Source organism: Lepisosteus platostomus, chromosome 27 (genome assembly GCF_059453375.1).
Source record: "Lepisosteus platostomus isolate fLepPlt1 chromosome 27, fLepPlt1.hap1, whole genome shotgun sequence".
NCBI lineage: Eukaryota > Metazoa > Chordata > Actinopteri > Semionotiformes > Lepisosteidae > Lepisosteus > Lepisosteus platostomus.
In genome coordinates this window covers 1,477,119-1,498,431 of record NC_142637.1, presented here as the reverse complement: position 1 = coordinate 1,498,431, position 21,313 = coordinate 1,477,119, and the positions used below count along the sequence as shown (strand labels likewise).

The 21,313-nt window shown below is 44.0% G+C and overlaps 1 protein-coding gene across 4 annotated transcripts in view; it reads right to left on the bottom strand.

Moving 5' to 3' along the window:
• Nucleotides 1-215: 215 nt before the first annotated feature.
• Nucleotides 216-21,313, bottom strand: part of diras1a (DIRAS family, GTP-binding RAS-like 1a) — a 28,481-nt gene continuing 7,383 nt past the window's right edge. For 3 of the 4 annotated variants that reach the window (XM_088621889.1, XM_088621893.1, XM_088621892.1), the window contains exon 2: nt 216-13,834. In XM_088621889.1, coding sequence (XP_088478015.1) covers nt 13,180-13,776 — 597 coding nt within the window. In that variant the 5' untranslated portion in view covers nt 13,777-13,834 and the 3' untranslated portion in view covers nt 216-13,179. The remainder of the gene's footprint in view (nt 13,835-21,313) is intronic. The other variant, XM_088621891.1, reaches the window with a different exon arrangement.

The following is a 21,313-nucleotide window of genomic DNA, read 5'->3' as shown; positions in this document are numbered from 1 at the left end:
TTGTAGCAGTAAAATTTTACTTTTTTTTCCTTGGCCTTTCAAATTTTCAAATCAATCTGTAACATGATCGTACCCTCATATACCTTTTTTGTACATAAAATATGCACTGCCTGCCTCAAACAATTAAGTAACACAAATGAATTGCACCGTATTTAGAACTAATGATGCATAGCCTGTACAGTGTCTTATAAATGACCACAAGCAAGAGGTTTCAGTTGTCTCACTTTTTTAGCTTTTATTAAAAAATCAGTATTTCGCAGACCTTGATATTTTATCTCCTTTGTCATGGGATGCATGAGCACAGTATATTTTAATAGGAAGACTATTGCTAGAATTAAATGCAATCTAATATCATGTTAAATTAAAAAAATAATTGGAAATCAGAAGAGTAAGAAGAATGACATGAAGAAAAGCAAAAAGATGCTTCACAGTTTTTGTCCTGTTGGCATGCTGGCGTAAGCATACAGCGAGGTACCAGTGCTGTCCATGCCAGGGAAGGGTCTGGTATGAAACAGAAGATTTCTCTGTGGTTCAACAGCCATCACTGAAATCTTGGCCCAACCTTGATTCAATCTGCATTTCACTTATTGCAACACAAGGCGTCCCCCCAAATCCCAGATACAAGGGACTTGAAAAGCGTGTATCCATAGCCCCCCCAAGTGGCCGGTGTGCAGCAGTGGAGACCCCAGGCTCGGATTCCCCTCAAAGACTCAGAACAGTGGCCTCATACTGACAGGCGCTCAACTGGACTGAAGCCCCCTTGACTGAACCACTATGGTATGAGAGACCAGCGCCCAGGACCGTGATTCAGAGACAGAAGGATCCCCAGACGAGAATTCCTAACCGCAGTGGGAGAACAGAAGGACTGTGGTTTAAAAGCCCAGTAAGCAGGCGGGCTCCCTGCGTGCAGCTGTAGTAAATGCACCTCAGACCCAGATCTCCAACCCCAGGACACAGTTCCACAATGTTTAGCCGGTGAGTTTCCCGTTCCAGAGTCACTACCACACAATGTGTGTCTGCCTGTCTCAGACAACCAGAGACCAGGGTGAACGCAGGGTGACGTCCACTCCTGGGATCAGAAACTCAACGCCACAGGAAGCAATGTTTTGTTTGCCATTTGGGACTGAAGTCATGTTCTACAACTGCATAAAGATGGAAAAGAGTAAAATAAGCTACAATCCATCACCTGGGGTTTGGGGATCTAAGGAGCAGGTGTGGATTCATGTCAGCTGTATCTCCCCCATGTGGGGCCACATAAACGACAGAGCTCAGGGCGTTTGAACTGTGTCACCACAAGACTGTCTACCGTTCATTCCCAGCAACCAGCATTGACCCACTGATACCTTGTACATTTATAGAAGTAAAATTTACACGTATTTACAATTGAACAATGCAAAAAGTACATGATTTTGCAGAACAAAGTGCCTTTGTTGAATCCTAACAGGTTTCTTAAGATTGTTTCCTGGCATTCAGAACACAGTGCCTTCCCTATTACAGTAAGTCACAAATATACAGCCATATGTTTTCTGTATGGGTTACAGAGGTACATTTCTCTGTTTTGAAAAATAATTGACTCCTTTTATCCTCAGGTAAAACACATATTTCAAAACACAAACACAATAAATGTCTTCTGTGTGCTGAACTATTTTTTTGTTCTTTTGAATTTGAAGAACATCACAAAGGGTTTTCTGCATATCTGCACATGATTCTCATCCAAAAATGAGACTGCAGTGAAGAAATATTGGTTTCTTTATCGACTGAAATGGTTTCGAATGACATTAGTCTTGAGGGGAGACAGGAAGATACACCATCTCCAGCCCTCTGCCCCGCATGGCTCAAACAGACAGTGTAATATCAAGTGTGGGTACGAATTCTGTGATAGTGCCATTGTTACAGGACTGGCCTTTGCAATCAGTGAGCTTCACCAGTTTGGGCTGAGCAATGGGGGTTCAGGGATTCAGGGATACAGGGATGTGCCTGAGGCAGCAGTTTACATCTGCTGTGCAGACACAGATGCTAACCTGCCTAATCTACAGCTATAAAGGCCAAAGGTGGCAAGGAAATGTTTTGAAGGATCATAGAACCATCATAGTTTGAACAAAAAGCCATCTTCTTCACTGGTAGACTGTTGCTTTAAAGTACTTCGTAATCATTTGGTAAAAACATAATGACAGAATGCAACTGCAGTGTAAGATTCTGAGAGTGAAGTGGATGGGACAGGCAGTTCGGGAAAGTGGGGGACTGACTGTCCTGTCCCTGGGTTTCGTTTTAAGATGTTGGAAGAGAAGAGAGAGTGGGCGTGTAATACTTCAGACACACACTCAGTGGCTTTTTGAATGTGGACCCTAAAGATAGCAGTGGAATGAATGGGATTACTATGCAAGCACACAGAACAGACAACACATTTCATCTTATTGCATGCTGAAAAGAAAATCATGACAGACCCACATATGTCTTTTTAAGCTCTGCCATTTCAGTCTGCCTTACGGTTGGATGCAAGTGTATTTTCCAAGGCAATGCAACCCAGTGTTGCCATTAGCCCAGCTCTAAAGCCAAAACTGTTCACGATAGCCAGGCTTGACTCAGGACAGATATTGCACTTGTGCAATTCCATGACATGCAAACAAAGAAATGAGCTCCCACCAATAAAGACAGCAAACATGTCAGAGTGGAAGCAGACAACACAGGGGAGAGGCAACTCGAAAACTATTACTTCTACCAACTGTAGTTAAATGTACATGTCTTACATTTTGATATACATCTCAATGTGCAAACAATAGGACTGCAGAGTGTAAGGAAAAGATTCCAACCAAAAGAACAGCATGCTGACAGGTTTCCTAGCATGTCTGACATCACTGGCCATAATATTAGACAATCCTGTACATCTGGGGAAGATATCCATCATCTCCCCAGGTCAGAACAAGCCCCTCAGTCTCAGACTCATTCAAAACACCTGGAGCCAGAGACACATGGATTCCACCCTGCCACTCACCTGTACACTCCTCCCAGCTTGAACTAAACTCGATCCTGCGGGAGGCCAGGACGAGACTGGACTGCGAATAGTTCAAACCCCTGTGACACACACACACTGAGTCCGGTACAAACTGGACTTGCTACCCACTTCACCCACTTCTATGAAAACATGGTAAGCCCCAGTTGGGTATGTGGTATTGAAGGTAGCACATCGCAAACCTAATAATAATAATTTACAGTCAGCGAAAGAGCCTTTACTGTACACCATGTGGAGAAAAGCTCGGAAAGATCAACCTAGATTGCTTATTGTTTTCTACAGCATTACAACCTGTGCTTCCCTTTACCAAGATCCTGAATTAACCAATCACCCCAGTCAATGTATAGATTTCTCTTTTAGTATGAAATATTGTTCACTTAACATGGGTCTCTTTAGCAGGCAAAACTGCTTTTTCTCAGGGTGCAGTGTTACAAGGCAGCCGTGACCCCGGGAAAAGGTTCACTGACAGACTGTCTGATCCCATTCTGTTGTCATCGAAATGAAGATATAAAGTCAAATCAACAATATAAAGTCTTAGTCTTAAATTCCGATTTGTTGGACAGAACACTGACTTCCCCAAAAAGCGACAGCTAACTAAGGACTGGATTAAATTCAGCTTTTCACTAATCTGCCCGTCCTGAATGAATGATGTCATGCAGTTTCACATTGAGTAGAGATTGATACCTCTGGGAGATAAGCCAGCATCCAACATTGGGTTGAGTGTGAAGTGACTGATCAAATGAACCAAGAAGAAAGAACTACCAGCAGCCTGAACAACAAATATATTTTGAATATCTTCTGACATTTAACTACTAGTGGAAAGCAACTAGTTTACCACTAGTATTAATAGTATTACTTACGAGGCAAATATCAGTGTTTTGTTTCTCAAAAAGGTGCTAAGTATCAACAATTTACATCTGCTATACATGACTTAAGTGCTATTTCAGTCTCATACATTATATGTGAAACCCTATCTAAAGTGTTATTACCAGAGCTCCTAATTACAATGCCTATTTTGCCTCTAGAACACATTAAAATACAATATTTGAAAACAAATCTAAATACCAAGAAACAAGTCAACATAAAATCTCAAAACACTGTACCTCTACCACATGTACAGGTATAACAAAATCTACAACTTGCAACTGGAACATTTATTCACAGTAATGCTTTTCCTTTGAAGTCTTTTCTGGCCTCATTTGTGGTTGCCTTTTTTCATACCACAGAAAAACAGCCATTGTTTCAAAAAGTTTAAAAAATATATGATAGTATTCAGTCTCATGGCTGCAGCAGATTTAAGATTACCCCGAAGTGAAAAAGAGAACCCCTTGCTGCTGTCTTCTCACTGTGTATGTATCATCACCAAACACAACTACAGTATAAGTATTTTTGGCCAATTTGTACATATTAAAAAGCCATTTACAAGGCAAGTACAGTAACACAGAGTATGGCATTTTACACATTGGTCAGGAAATCCCAATCCCAAGGTAACACATGATAAATAATATACATTATATATAGTCTTTTTCACACATTTCATGAAAATCTGAAGAATGAACACTGCATTGCTTTGTTTCTTGTAGAGTTGGGGAAGACAGGAACTCACTCTGTGCAGTAAAATGAGCATATTGCCATGGAGGAATTTGCCCCCATCTCTGCTCCTCACAAGAACGACTAACATCTCACTGGGAACACATAGAAAATTGTGCTTTAAATAATCTGCAGGCGCATTGCAAAGCCCCATATCTTTGGCTGCATCTGATGTCCAGCTTTCTTTCATTTTCTGAATGTTTGGGTAAAAACAAAACTATATTTTGAATTTTGATTAATTAAGAAACAGGGGTTCATTTTTTCCTACAGCTAGAAAGTTAATGTCTAGTGTGTCCGTAGGGGCAGTGCAGGCCTGTTCTTGGTTTCTGTTCTTCGGTCTGCAGATGGTATTGATTTCAACAACTAAATTAATAAAAAAAATAAGCTACAAATCATTTGTATCTGTGGACAGTGGTGCAGCATACCAGCAAACCCTTCTACAAAGGAGTGTGTAATTAGTCCATTTCAACAATTAGCAGTTTAGACTATGTTAATCGCTGCTCTCCAGTAATCCATCCATCCACTTTCTAACCACATTATCCAGTTCAGGGTCTTGGGGAAGCCGGATTCTATCCCTGGAAGCACTGGGCGCAAGGCAGGATACACCCTGCATGGGACACCAGTCCATCACAGGGCTCACACAGACACAAATACAGACACACCTCAGGGTCAGTTTTCACAGAAACTAATTAATCTACCAGTATGTCTTTGGACTGTAGGAGCAAACTAGAGCCCATGGAGGAAAGCCATGTGAATACCGTGAGAACACAGAAACTCCACGCAGCCAGCAACCCTGGTCTGAAACTGAACCCACAGCCCCAGCACTGCAAGACAGCAATGCTGACCACTGCAACACCATGCTGCCCACAATCCAGTCATTTCACTCATCAATCGGCTCCTCCTCCTTTAAGTTAAAAAAAGAATGCAAGTTTCTGCTACTGTTAGTAAGGTGAGAGAGTCGATTTGAATTTTTCTGTTCATTTTATGTCTGCAATCTTGAGCAGCTGGATACTGACATTGCTGTATATCTGTCTCTCTCACGTGTTATTGTGCTTTAGTAAATATAAAATAGCATTTTGATATAAATCCACAGACAGGAAATAAATGATGGAAATGTTAAGGTCGAACTGAGGAAGAAATGGTAGTGTATTGAACATGGAACAGTAGTGAATGGGCTAAACTATCCCTACTCTTACCCAACGCTAAAAAATCTGAAACGGAGGGGATCAAGCCTACAGATACAGAAATCATCATCCACAATTAACCCACAGCTGCTTCTTAAGAGATGAGAGAATGTCTGTCTGATTACTGTATGATAGGGTTAAGAGGGCCACACATTCAGTCTTCATGCTCAGCATACTGTATGCATTTATTGAGGGAGTAAAAATCAATATTGAGCAAAAAGAAAGTGCACCACTCAGTTTACTCTCTACTTTTTTCTCTGTTTGCTGCCATTTTCTAATAATAGCAAGAAAATCGTGGGTTTCAGGAATCAGTCCAAAGTTGCTAATTTGCCCCTGTGAGCAACCTGTGTACAAACTGCTGTCTCCACAGCAAATGATTTGGGTGAACAGGCTGTCCACAGATGGAAAAAGCAGGCCTTGAATTTGAGCTTCCTGCATTCATCAAGGAAGAGAGGTGGCCTGAAGGCAAATCAGATACTTGATTCTTTGTTTCCACCTCCCATTAGACCTGTATGGGAAATGTGCTGAAACCAGCAGTTCCGCTGTGGAGGAGGCCCGCTGTTGCAGATAACGAGGAGTTTAGTTCTTCAATCAAGAGACTGAATTTATTTCTAAAAATGACCCTTTTCTCTTTCTACTCCTGCCACAGTTAGCAGACTCCTGTGTGCTGAAATACACAAACATAAAAAACTTGTAGTAAAACATGCACTTGGACATTAACACCTGTAAAGTGCTTTCTAAGAGGAACTTAAGTTTTTTTTTTGGTGAATAGATATATTGCTCAACAAAGCTGATATTCTCATAAATTTAGCATAAATACCCTCATGAAATGAGACCACTGGGTCACAACATAAAAATCTATTATGAAATGAATGAACACCTGTGACTCCTTTAGGTCTCTTAACATACAACTTGATGCTGGTGCATCTCACAGAGCCAAAGAGACACTTCTGCCTAAGATACTTAGGAGACAAATAAACCAATTACCAATACCAATTATACTTTTAAAGACATGGGGCAGGTGTTGTTTGCTTCTCTAGAGGAATATTTTCATATTTCTCTAATGTGTTGTACTGTAGAAGACATTCAGTGTAGGCACGTTTTCATCACTAGGCTTAAACCTTCCTCGTGTGCAGCAAAAACTTCTTGATGAATATTTTAAGCTGTCTAAACCAAGTTGTGTGTAGTCAGCATTTTGAATATGTATGAAAACACAGTGCACAGCTACGGAAATCTAGGTATGAAAATCTTGCTTTTCTCCCTCAGCACAGAATAGCCACAGATGTTCCTACTGGATACATATACCCACAGACTCCTTTTAGATGACTCATTCCCACATTGTCCATCAGTTATTCAAATTCATTTAAACACATTTGTCTCTTCAAAAAGTTATCAACGGGTTTTTTTTTCTAGAACTAGAACACCCAGTCGGGTTTTATCCTCTATTTTAGGTTGGGACTGCAACACAGCAGGATACTGCAGTATTATAAATTAGCTCAGGTAATGTTAAAGACTGTCAAAATGTCAAACCAGAAGGCTTCTCACAACAGAGGACAGAATGAAGCAGGATTTAAAAGGGAGGATCCAATATCATCCTTGAAGCTACAATCCTTTTTTAAAGAGGCCGCTGTTCTGTGATGGTGTGTGCCCTTTGTAGACTGAATCGTTGCAATGCTTGATTTTCACTCTGGGTAACATGCTCTCTAAGTGATGAACGGATGAGACAGCCCACGGCGGAAAACAAGGCCTCTGAAATACAGAAAACATTCGGGCCTGGCTCCCCTGTGATCTTGACGTGGATTTCGCAGTTAGAAAATGTGTGGCTGAATATTAGGATCCTCTCCAGTCTGCTGAAACATCATGCAGTCCTATACGCTGCAGAGTATCAGACTTCTCATTCTGTCGGCCGATTTCTGGAGATTTTCACAATCTGCAGTGTGATATAACGGTTTCAGAAATACAGTGTAAGCACAAAAAACATGCCTTCTGATAGAACGATTACATGATTTCCAACAAGATTCATCTTCAGGCCCATTAGATCTGTCATTTCCGTGCTCACAGGGGACTCCTGTTGGTCTGAAGCTCCTCTGAGTGACTGAGGAAGTGAGGATCAGTCTGCACTGGGATGCAGAGCACACACTGCACGTACAGTAATTACTTTGCACCAGCAGGAGTAAAAATTTTCTGCCAGCTCGGTTTCATGGGAGCACCCTACGTCTGCTGCTGGCATTGCAGAACGAAAACTTCTACATAAGCAGGCAAAAGTCAAAAGCTTTGATGACAAAAGTCATCGGCATAGGTAAAAAAAAATCAGGTTTTGAGCACCTTCCTAAAATTAATTAAATCTTGCTTGCCACTGAACACACAAAGTACAATTAATCAGTGCGCAAAACATGTAAGAATGTATGATTAAAAACCCTCACTGTAAAGACATTCGTTGAACCACTATATACCGTTCCCTAGAGCTACAGTAGGTCTTTCCAATCTCGGGCAGTTTCACAAGGACAAACGCTGGCCTCACATCATCCCCTACCGACCTGGAATTGTAAGTCATCAGCCTCAGCAGTTCACACTAGTCCGTCACGCCTTGTCCGTGCCCGAGACCGCGGGTCTTCCCTGCTGGGCAGTCCTGTGAGTCACTGGGGACTGCGCACAACAGACAAATCAGCCTAGACTGCGAACTGCAGCTCCACCATAAAAGCCTGTGATGACACACGCACATGCATAGCCTCCATCCCCAAATGTTTAAAAAAAATAAAAAATACCCTGCCATTGAAACATAGAAAAAAAAACATTTAACCTGCCTCGTGGGTGCAATTCAGTTAGCACCTTGAAAGACTTGTGTGGCGTTTGGTAATGTTTTTTTTTCATTATTATAATTAAAAAAATGCAAAAACAAAAATTGTGCTGGTATTTTAAAACTACAGCTTACATGTTACCTGTATACTTTGTACAGTAAGTGCATTGTAGACGTAAGCTGCAGAGAACACAAGATGAAAGTCTACAAAACACAGAAAACTATTCCTATAATTGAGTGTTATCAGTGACCCTGCTAATTTTGGACGAACTGATGCCGAATAATAAACATGAAAAAATCAGAAACAATCTCACAGGCATGGAAACGGGAAACACAGGCAATAATAACCATTGTTATAGTAGTGGCACATACAGAAATAGATCATTTGCAAAGCCTTTAGAAGCTAATTTGTAGTCATTAATGGAACAAAACTGCAATTAAAGAACAGCTACACAACTTTGCATCTGTTCCCCCTTTTTCGAAGCCAGCGGTTCACATGAAAATGTTGCACTACAGTTGTCACTTGTCCCCGAACAGCTCCTGCTCAACTGTGCGTTTGTGCTTCACAGCTGAGCGGGAGGTGGGGCGTATTCCGCACCACCAGCACTTGAACAGAACCGACAACCGTCCGTGTGCACCCGCGTTCGGCACCCGAGAGTGTTTCATCCCGGCTGCCATTGAACAGCACCTGAACACGATGCCCCTCTCTCTCTACTGCAATATTTTTAGGGTGCAGCTCTGACGATAGCAGTTCTGTGGGCTCATGGGTTTCACAGAGAGTCTCTGGTTTGCTGGGGTTCCCACTCCTGTGCAGGGCCAGTCACAGGACAAGACTTATAGGAGAGAGAGGCAAAAGTGGCCATGGGAAAACGACATTGCGTGCAGGATGTTTTTGGTCAGGCTATATTTCAACATGGTCTTATGTTAAATGACACCTGAGTAGAGGTCACTTGTGATGCTGTAACAACTTTGATAATCCATCCATTTTCTAACCAATGCAGGGTCAGGACTGCAGGAGGAAACCCATGCAAACTGGGGAGAACATGCAAACTCCACACAGACAGTGCCCCAAGTCCAGATTTGAACCTAGGGCCACATTGCTGTGAGCAAAAATGCTAACTACTGCATCATTTTGCCATCCTGAACAGAAAATTTACTCCCCTAATTTCCCCTTAATTTAATTATAAAATTAATTATGGGCACTTGTTTTAAAAACTGAAGCAAGTACATGAGTCCTCATAACATCTGTTACATAAGATGGCATTAAAATAAAGCCTGACCATTTTTCTTTATCTGGAGCTGGTTATGATCATCTTGTGACAAATGCCAGTGGGCTCTCAGGGGCATGCATCTGCTTTCTTTTATGTGTCTCAGTGCCACAGCACGACAGAAGAAAGAAAAACTGCAGCCTCTCAAAACCCTCACCTACCAGCGCTCTGCCTGGGTTTCTGATTTACTGGCTGAGTTCACTGGTCTGTGCGTCAATGCTTCACTCTTCAAATGTGTTACAGACCCTTAAGCAATGAGAGCTTATACAATCGTCCTCCAGAATGACGCACAAGGTAGTTGTCCTGTTCCTTGCATCCTCAGATTAAAATAATTTTGGAAAAAAAAGTTCAGAAATCTGTTCCTTCCTGCATTTGTCCCCCCTTTTTTTTTTACCAGAAACCAGCTACAGGACTGAACACCGAGTCCTGCTGTTCAGGACTGAAGGGGACAGCAGGGGGGACAGCCAGGGGACGCTGTTGCTGCAGCTGGCACTGCTCTCCGGTTGTTCAGGTAGACCTGTCCCACTGCGAAGGGTTGGCCCAGCTCTTAGAGGAGCCTGCAAGCAGAGCCGATGACAAAGACACACCTCGTCTCCTCCGTCCTGGTGCGCCTCAGCTCTTGACCGCCAGCGTGCGCCGTCTTTTATCGGGGGAGTGACTCGGTCCTCCAGACAAACGGCAGGTGGATGCGGTTTTGGAGCACGCTGCTGTTGAGCTTATTTCTTCATCAAGTTCCCGAGGGCAAAGGAGCTTGACTCTAGAGCGGTTTTTAAGTGTTCCCCCCTACCGTCGACACACACAGATCAGGGGGTTCCCAAGTCCTGTCCGGGGCTGAGGCTGGATGGGTGTCAGTCATAAAAATGCCAATGAAAGAGTCATAAGAAAACAAAACTGGGTTGCAAACAAGGCCCCTCCAGCTTGCTAGTCCTCCAGGTATTCGTTTGCTCTACTTTAGTTAGGCCATTAAGAACACAATTGCTTAAGTGGAGTAGCTAAACAGGTTTTTTCAACAGCTTATTGGGCCAGAACTCATCTGGGTTTCTGTAGCGTTAAGCTACTAATGAGCAGATCACCCCCCTGGATGGGGCTCTGAACACTTCAGGAGCCTCCTGTTTGAAGGCTGCAGGAATGCAGCCCCCAGGACTCAGTCAGACCAGGAGCCCCAGAGGCAGAGTCACCTGTGGGCCACACTTTGGAATTTCAAGTGCAAGGAAACATGACGCATGAGAAAGGTGAAACATGAAGGGATGAAAAGATATTGCTTTAGCCCAGAGGATGGTTTCCTATAAAACAAAAGAACTGTGCATTTTATCAGTTAATTAATGACAACACTACAATCTAGGGTTGTGATTATGGGAGTGTGACTAAACATCTTTTTTGTACTGTTTGAAAATTAGTGGAAGAACAAATGCTCAAGAGCAGGCATAAACTCAACATATAGCTCATGCTCAAGACAGGTTTGTCTCACCTTTTCCACAAGTGATTAGACCAGCTCTGAGCTACCAGTACTGTAACGACCCACCTTCGACGAGCCCATCTCTGTGATTCTCTTCATGCTGTGTCTTCTATGACTGCAGAGTGCATCATGGTAAATCCCCTTCTGTGGGTGCAAGACCCTCACCAGCACAATGGCTCCCTAGATTCTTACTGTATGTCTGTTCGTCTGACCACTAACCAACAGGAATCTCTTCCAGGAGGCTATCTTTTAATCAACACCAAAGTTATCAGTTACATAATTAAGGATCACAGAAAAGACCAAGCCCCAGACAGTTTTACAGGTCACCCTAATCAGCCCGTAAAGATTGGGAACACTTGCAAGTTATTGAGCAGTTAATCAAATAATCTGTTCATCCCTTGAAGTCTCAAGATATTTGTTCCAGATAATCTGTAACTTCCTACATTTATATCACCTGTATTTGAGAATATTTTCTAAACCTTTTGAGATTATTTCATGCCAACAACAACACTCACCATAAAGCAGAAATAAATTGGATTACTCACTAAGAACCACGTTCAGTCCTAAACTGTGTTTTGCAACAGGGTCTGGTCTCATTTGAGAATATTTTATCTTTTATTCTAATTATTTATAGAGCAAGCAATACAATAAGGCAAATAATGTCTTAATCTGGAGGTTTGTATTTGACTATGGACTTAACACTGTAGTTAGGGACACTAGCAACTGAAGAGGCTTCATTCTTTTTTATGTCCTTAGCCTAAAAGTAACCTATCCATGAAAAGATTTTGACTACATTTTCTGTTAAAGACACAAACCCCCTGAGATAGGTAGGAGGACACACACATTTTCTGCTTGGCCTTATTCTGCTTGTATCACACTCTCCCTTGTCCTGCCAAAGTCATTCCTGATCTACAAACCACCCACTCGGTTTACAGGTAATGGAGAAAACTGATGTGATCTTTTTAGTTTGCAAGGTGGTTCCTGGTCCAGCACCACATTGCAACTGTTCTACATCTCCCTGGAACACCAAATAGAACAGCCTTGTGCAACTAGGCCCATTTAAATAGTTGGGGATTGTAATTGTGAGTTAGTGAACAACATGCCTAATTTAGATACACACAAAGCCAAGACTGGCAGAACAAAAACAATCAGTAAAGCAGGAAATTAAAGGGACCAGCTGGGAATGATTTCATAATGGAAATATTTTCACAACTGGGAAATGTCCCATTCTGATCCTCCAAATCTGGAATCTCTGACCAATTGTGTTTTAATGTTAAGGCCTCCAATGATGTCCAAACCAGGGGGCCTTGGGCTCACTTTCTAGATACGGACCTTGAGCAGGTTGATGTTCTCCACTGTAGGGAGGAAATTTCTTTTCTTTTCCCTGCAAAAGGAAGATCTCTGTCCTGTGGCCTCCTTTTCTCTTTCTTCCCATCCTTCCCACTTGCAGGGAGAGACTGCAAGATTCTGGATTCGTGTGGGGGAATGAGGATGAGGTGGCCCCGGAGGGGGAGGCAGGATGCATGAGGAAGAAGGAATAGGAGGCGGCACTGCAAAACGACTCCCGTTCACATATCCTCCGTAAACTCCATGAGACATGCAGTTCCTGTCCCTTTACTGCTTTCCCCCATTCCCTCTAAGTCATCTTCTGGAAGGGATAGCTATGGAGTGGAATGCGTGATAGATGTGTCTAACGTGTCTTCTTCATTCCAGGTTCATGCCAGGGTTGGGGCGTTGCTGCTGGGACAGGCGCAGGGCATGTTATTTTCTCAGAGACCCCTTGTGCTTTCTCCTCCCCTCCCCCGACCCCCTCCCCCCCAGCCCCACCCCCACTCCGGTAGCCTCCCGATCTCTCCGTCGGTCTCCAACGCGGCCTACATGATGCTGCACTTCCCCTTGATCTTGTCCGCCCGCTTCTGCTTGCTGGAGCGCTTGCCGTCAATGTTGAGGCTCATGTTCCTCTTCTTCTCCAGGTTGAGCAGCTCCTGGAAGAGCTCCTTGACGTTGTAGTTCATCTTCGCCGAGGTCTCCATGAAGGCGCACTTCCACGCGGCCGCCTGGGCCTCCCCTTCCTTGGTCTCGACCTCCCGCTGGGTCTCGTCGCACTTGTTGCCGACCAGCATGACGGGGATGTTCTCCACGCTGCCCTTGATCTGCAGGACCTGCTGGTAGATGGGCTTCAGCTCCTCCAGAGACTGGCGGCTGGTGATGGAGTAGACCAGGATGAAGGCGTGGCCCTTGGAGATGGAGAGGCGCTGCATGGCGGGGAACTGGTGGCTGCCCGTGGTGTCGGTGATCTGCAGGGTGCAGACGCTCTTGTCACAGCTGATCACCTGCCGGTAGGTGTCCTCGATGGTGGGGATGTAGGTGTCGCGGAAGGTCCCCTTGACGAAACGCAGCACTAACGAGCTCTTGCCCACACCCCCTGCCCCAAACACCACCACCCGGTAGTCGTTGCTCTGCTCTGGCATGTCGAGCCTTTGTCCTCTATCTCTTCTTTTTCGTCTGGTTTCGTCTTTTAATTCAGGCCTACAAAGCAAACACAAAAACATGTGGTTGTCAATATATGTTGGCTCGTACACTGGTCTCCTGAGGTATGTTAGAAACCTCATGTTGTCTTACTTATGAGCAGACAGGTCCCCAGTGTAAGGGAAATGAAGGGAGGAGGGGGAGGGGTTATATTTTATTGTGCTGTTGAAGTGTGTGAATTGATAGCACCCAAGAAACACAATTGCAAGAAACAATCGGAACATATACAATTAAGTGCAACACAAGCATGTTGAAGGATGTTCTACTGAAGAGAACTCAGTTAACAAAGACTTTTATTATAGTTTACTCAGACTGAACAGACTGCACCTTATCCACATCCCTGAGGTCACAGAAGCTTTTCTCCTGAGTGTCACTGGGGCTCTGGTAATATCACCACTCGCCTGTCTGCTACAGATTGCACCAACAGAAGGATTCTCATAATAAACACAACAGGGATTCAGTCTTTTTTTAGCTTTCAAATTCACACAGAGAGGCAATGAAACCATTAAAGCTGTATGTGAGTTTTGAGAAAAATACACATGAAGTTCTCAGCTAATGCTTTTCAGACATGTCTGCTATACTTCATCTCAACCTGATATATTTATGTAGATTTATTTTTCCATAGCAATAATGCAGCACTATACAGTACCATTGTTATATATTGTATTTTACTTTTCTTATATACTTTTAATTATGTTAATTATGACAAATGTTTGTTTCTTTTTCATAGATTTTGCTTTAATTTGTTTACTTCTAATCTATCACTGCTTTTGTTCCTTCCGATATACGGATCTGCGCCAGTCCCTCTCTAACCCCCTGTGGTGGGGAAACATCTAGATAAATGTGCCTTACAAGTAAATCCCATCCTCTGACTCCTTTTAAAAAATTGCGGCCCGGATTGATTATCATTAATCTGTACAAAACCCAGGAGGCTCCAGGGATCAATGGAACTTCAGAGCTGCTGCTGCCTGAGGCACCAGTTTCACACAGAGCAGCAGCCCAGGTGCCACAGTCTCACAGACCAGCTTGGAAATAATCAGCCCTCTATTAAAGTAACTAGCATGTTGTATTGCTTAGTACTTCATCGATAGCTCCAGTTATTGCTCACTTTCTTAAGTCATTGAGTGGACATTTTTATTAATACATATATTTAAATACACCACACACAGACACACATGGTGACCAGCCCAAACAAGTCATCCCTAAGACGGACCCAAACCTGAATCATTTGAACCATTTCAGCCTTCTGCATGAGGTTCTTGGCCAGGCCCTGTCGGATGCCCAGTTGTGGTTGTGCCATCTTTGTTTTGCACTCGGTGTTGTGCCATGTGCTCTGCGCTAGCGTGCGAATAGTCAAACAGGCGTGGAAGAACAATCACATACTGTATGTAAGTGCGATACTGCGAATCGCCCTGCCAGCACGATTTATAGCCAAGAAGGCATGCAAGGTAGTGTGTATGCGACTATGAGCACCACGGTATCCCTTTCAGAATGTCATTATGTGTGTGTTGTTGAAACCTGCAGGGAGTATGGTGCACCTTGCCAACTCCTAAATCACCAAGATAAAGGCTCAGCAGAGGCCTTCACTGCGACCGGCTGCTCGCTGCTGCTGTCAGCAGAACGGTCAGGCCCCATCAGCAAGTCATCCATCTTGCGAGGGCTCGAGCCGAGGCCGTCTCCCTCAAGGGCCCGGGGGGCCGGGGCTCTCGGGGGAGTTCGACACACCACACGGCCGCCACCGTCAAGGTGAGGAGGAGGAGGAAAGGCCCGTTGGCTCAGTTTTAACCCCGCAGTGATCCGAGTTGCCGGAGCTTCCCCTGCACTGCGATAAAAAAGCAAACGATCGCACATTCCTCGAGCGTGCCTGGATTGAATGGAAGTTGTTTCGTGTCACAGCATGGGCTGGGCATGCAAGTAAATGCCCACTCAAATGCCCAGACTGTCGAAGTGGCAAGCCAGGCAGTCCTGAGTGTGTGTCCCGAGTGTGTGTGTCCCGGGTGTGTTGGTGTGGCTGTTCAGCAATGGAGGGACATCCCTCCCAGGGACAGGGTACCCCGACTTGTTCCCGTTGCTTTGCAGGACAGCCTCCAGCTCCCCCAGGTTCCTGGGGTGGAAGAAGTGGTCACAAAATGGAGCGATGGTTTTCCTGTGGTCACTGCTCCTCTAGCCAGGCCCTCACGTTTTATAAGAACAATGGACGCTATTGAAACAGTGTGTCCAAGGGATCTAGTGCCAAGGATAATCAAGCACAATCTGATTTTAAAGTCAGGATAAGCAGTGCAAGTGCAAGTCTTTTTCAGGCAGCAGTACTTCAGTCTCCCTAGACTCGAACCCGCACCTCAAGTCAGGGGGTGGCATCAGAAGGCTTCCGGTGGACTCGTGGTGTATCAGCCTACAGTATGTGAGCAGGTAGCTGCATCTCCTCAAGCTCCATCCTCCAGATGAGCTGTAAAATCAAACTCCTGTTGTAAAGCGATTGTGGAAGCATTTATTGATGCCAGTTTTAGCTTCTGTAAGCTACTATGGATAGAAACGCCTACTTATGCTTTATTATTGCTGTAGATTTCAAAAAGAAAAAAAATGCTTCACTGCTTCTCAATTCCCAATGCTATGCACAAATTCTGAAAATGCAGTACTCTACAGCAGCACTTTTTAAAAAACTGTTACTTGACCTTTTGGCTGAAATAAGAGCCTTTAATAAAAGGCAGATCAGAGCTCCGTGCCCCAGTATAGATCGGTTACTTCATGCGTAGTCTACCCTGGTCCTCCCAGTAGACGTCTTCAGAAACAGTGAAACACGAACCAGAGGGCACAAGCTGCTTCAAGCATGGCATCTGGAAGAGGGAGCAGGCCAAGGCACAACTGTAGGAACACCCACAATCCCCACAATCCCCACAATCCCCACAATCCCCACAGACGGGCCAGGCCTCGGCACCAAGACGCTGGCGACTGCCAGTGCCCCACCCTAGTCTGAAGTTTCAGCATGCTAACCTCACCAATCAGTGGTTTTAGCAAACCTACCTGATCGTCTACAAATCTGGTCACTAGACATAGCAGTCAGTTACATTTTATGTTTAATTTTATGTCTATTATGTATTCGAAAGAATATCCACAGAAATGGCAGGAACAATTCACTGACCAAGGTTTTGGATAATACATTGAAATTTGGGAAGTTCGCACATCTAACAGTAAGATTGCTGCCATAGGAGTACAACAACAGTAACCCATCTTGGATTAAGAAATCCCTGTTTCCTCGTGAGATAGGCAATTGTATACTTCATATGTGCTGCATTCACAGATAAGACTTGCAAATCCTTTGGATCTTTGTGGTTACTTTTCAAGATGAACGTTTTGATTGTGGAAAAATACTCACTGCACACTGAGCAGAACTAAAACAAATACCCAGTAAAGTGTCGCAGGGGGCCGAGTCATTGGATTCTAATCATACGGAATGAGAACTATGAGGCTATATAAGAGAATATATCAATGTAAATTACCATATTCTACAAATTATTAGAATGTAGGTAGCATTATTATTAAAATAATTATTATTGTAATTAAACTTATTGCAAAGTATTACAAATACTGAAAGTTATTAATTTCCAAAAATCACAACTGGCAGCCCACTGGAGCTCAGCAGGTGTGAGCCTGGCCAGTGCCTGGATGGGAGACCTCCTGGGAAAGCTAAGGCTGCTGCTGGAGGAGGTGTTAGTGGGGCCAGTAGGGGGCGCTCACCCTGCAGTCTATGTGGGTCCTAATGTCCCACTATAGTGACGGGGACATGAGACTGTAAAAAGGTGCTGTCCTTCAGAGGAGATGTAAAACCGAGGTCCTGACTCTCTGTGGTCATTAAAAAAGAAATGGAACCAGAGGCTCAATGCTTGCTTCTATTGGCGATACAGCCCTCACAAGCTGAGTTAGTCAGTTTATAAAAATCCCTTCATGTCTTTTTAGAACAACAATAAAGAGAAATCAGGCGGAAATCTGGCACTGGCTTTCCAAAGAGAGGTCCTGTTGAGAGATGACTAAGCTAATGATATATCATTGATTTTAATTCTAGTTTCCAGTTAATTTATAGATGACCCCTGCTGATTCATGATGACCAACATAAATGCCAGCTGGAATGTATGCGTGTGCTTTAAATTCTAATTATTAATAGTATTTCCATGGGCAATGGCTGGATCAGAGAGCCTTTTTTTAGAAAACCCACAAGAGGCTCAGCTTCTCTTATCCGGAAGCTGATGAAGTTTATCTGTGGGAGTGGAAGGATTAAAACACATAAGAGTCACGCTCTGGAATTGTGTCATATAAACTGTACGATGCCATATATTTCTTGTCACAAGAGGAAAGCTCTCCGGTGCGGAGGGGAAGGTTACAGTAATCTGGTGCGGAATTCTCTTTTCTTTCTTGACAGATGCAAGGCCTCTCACAGCGCCTTGCCTGTGTGACCGGCAGTCTCGCTGTGCTTGTGCGTGTTCTCTCTGCTCATCTCTGGGGTTTCTCTGTTCAGTGGGTTTTTTTTTTTATATACTGTAACTCTGGGATTTCTCTGGTTGCTATGGAAACAGCTCCGAAGGGCAAGTCCATCAGAGACTGTCAGTCAGAGCCGAGGAAAAGAGAGCAGAGCTCAGCAGAGGTTTGGGGGGACGACACGGCAACTTCCTTAAGAGCACTGCGGTTACCGTGACGACCTGCCTACAGTTGTTTTACTCTTTGTAACTTCCCTCAGCCCTGCCTCTCCCCTCCGAACCAGCACAAAGGGGCTGTGATTTTTCTCACCCATTTGATCAAGTGCACTTATAAAGAGTGGTGAACTGTGTTCCTGATTTGACCTCCAGGGCTTTATTCTTAAAGGCTCCACCCAGAATATTTCAAACAAAGGTTATCAACGAAAAAGCACATGTTTTTTTTGGACAAAAATTGAAATATTTTTCCATTTCCAGGTATAAACAAAGCAATAAACAGCAGTTTTGCTCATATTGAGCAGCTGCACTTACATTAAAAGTAAATGATTTGGGGGAAAACATCAGTGCATTAAGACCTGGGTGGCGATATTAGACGGTTCGGCAGCTGGTAGGAATAAAACCCCTGCTGTGGATCACTCTAACTCATTCCTGCCTTTTCTCTGTGCTGTAAAAAAAACAAATTGACTCTAGAACTGGACATCACCCCACGAAGTCAGGGTTAGTTCCTGAATATTTCAGTGTAGTTACAGGCAGACCTAACGAGCTGCTTTACCCTTGCCGGCAGCAGATTGAGCGCTGGCCACCCGATGCCATGTTAAGAGAGGGTCAGGCTGGCAGCGCCCACAGCTGAAAGAACTGCACCTCCCCGCACGCACCCTGCAGCTTCCCAGCTCATCCCAGCAAGGACCATGGGCACACATCTGCATACCGGGTGTCAAAGGCCGTTAATTCCACACAGTGCGTGGGAGCCAAATGCCACCAAGCCTAAATTGACAACATGGGCTATTTCAGTGCCCTAATCAGCCTCATCCCCTGATTAAAAGACCCTCTCTTCCTCCCTCCCCTGCCACCCTTATTAAAATAACAAACCGAATTTGTCAGGTTCTGCTGGCCAAAAGCACAAAACCCGGTCGTGATTCCCCTTTGTTCTTCTTAACCGCCTTAAAGGGACACCAAACACACAACACACAGAAGCGGTTATCCTCAGAGGAATCCCTTCAATGTAGCACCAGGCTAACAATCTACAGTGTGTTACACATATACCCCCCCTGCAAGTTCTTCCTACTAGTGCAGAATGCTTTGCAGAAGGTTCTTTTTTCATGACATGTGTTCTGTGTGGATCATCGGGAGAGAAGTTGTGAGAAAAAGTAATATGCAATTTGGGACACCAGGAAAAAAAACAGCAACTCCATTTTTGCTCCTCCATCACTCCTACATTTAGAGAACCCAGGCTGCATTACAAGCCTCTCATTACAGATTATTTTGGGGAATTGGAAATGAACAATGAAATGACACCTACAGTATATTAATGTAGGCACTTGCTGTTGTGAAAAATGCTCATGCTATTTTTGCAGCATGGCTTCTCATGTAATCACTCAGATCGGTATTGCATCTAATTTAGGCTGTGTTTGCCAGGGAGGTACAGTACCATATGGCATACGCAGCTCATTCAGCAGATGCAATTTGGATGCCAGGACTCAGACTTGACAGAGGACATAAATGTAAATGAAAGTCGTCATCTCAGGTGGCCTTTTCATTGAAATGTTCTTGCTTTAGTAAATGGATGTATTCAAGACCTCTTCACTTATATTAGACGTGTCTATCGACGAGTGATTCTCCACTCTACCATTAAACAGTAAAATCAGCTATCTTTAAAGGAAACGTTGTGCCACCTTTATTAACCACTTCTTCCAATGCAGGGTCACGGGGGAGACGGAGTCTAACCCGACAGGAATATGTGTCCACTCACTGGACTCAAGCCCTCGTTACAGTCAGCCAAGATGAAACATCTCCTCACCCCAGAGACAGGACACGCTGGTAGATGGGGACTTGAACAGCACCAAGGTGCAAAATCAAGAAATGAGAACCATCAAGACACCCAGGAGGAGAGCAGCATCCATTCCACATTTGGATAGTTTTATCTACAGATTCACCAATAGGGTCCCAGGATGCATGTTTTCAGCAGAATATCTTACACAACTCAGATCTTACACAATTCTGTCTGTAGCATTTTGGAGTTTCTGCTAATAGTTAACATGTTCTTAATTCTCTTGTCAGCTTGATGAATTTCTCTTTTTCTAGTTGAGCTGTTTTTTTCTTGCCTGGCACTGGATTATACCAGAAATCAATACTAATGCATCTGACCCTGGACATCTAGCTTCTGCTGAGATCTTCAAATCTATCCTGGGTTCTTCACAATCCCGAACATGACTGACAGGCCCGAGAATGTAACCTCTGCTCTGTGTAGTTCAGCGCAGAGCACGAAGAGCAGAGGGTAAACTACAAAGCCAGTGGGAGCAGGTTTAAATTCACTCATTGAAGCAACTGCACACTCCTCCCCTGTCCAGTGGAACTGCTGGTGTAGAATGGCTGTTGTGTCACCCAGACGGGGCCTCTCTTCAGTGGTAGATGAACTGGGTCCACCGTTATATGTAAAACGCTTTGGGGTCATTTGGGATGCACTACATGAATGCAAAAAGAATTAGTGTTATTTCCAAGATAGGATTTGTAAAATTGTCCTGTGATAGACCTGCGTCCCATCCAAGATATTATCCTGCTCCGTGCCCGTTGCTTGCCAGTTTAGGCTCCAACTCCCCCGCGACCCTGAATTGTATGGAATTGCATGGGCAGAAAATGGGTGGGTGGATGTAGAATTGTATTAGCAGCTCTGTGGCTGGTTGATTTCTTTACATTTTGAACAATAAGCATATTGGTTCTCTTCTTGTTTGACAACAGACTGCACTGCAGTGAAGAGGTCCCCAGCCCCAGCTCACCAGTGGCAGGACCTTCAAAC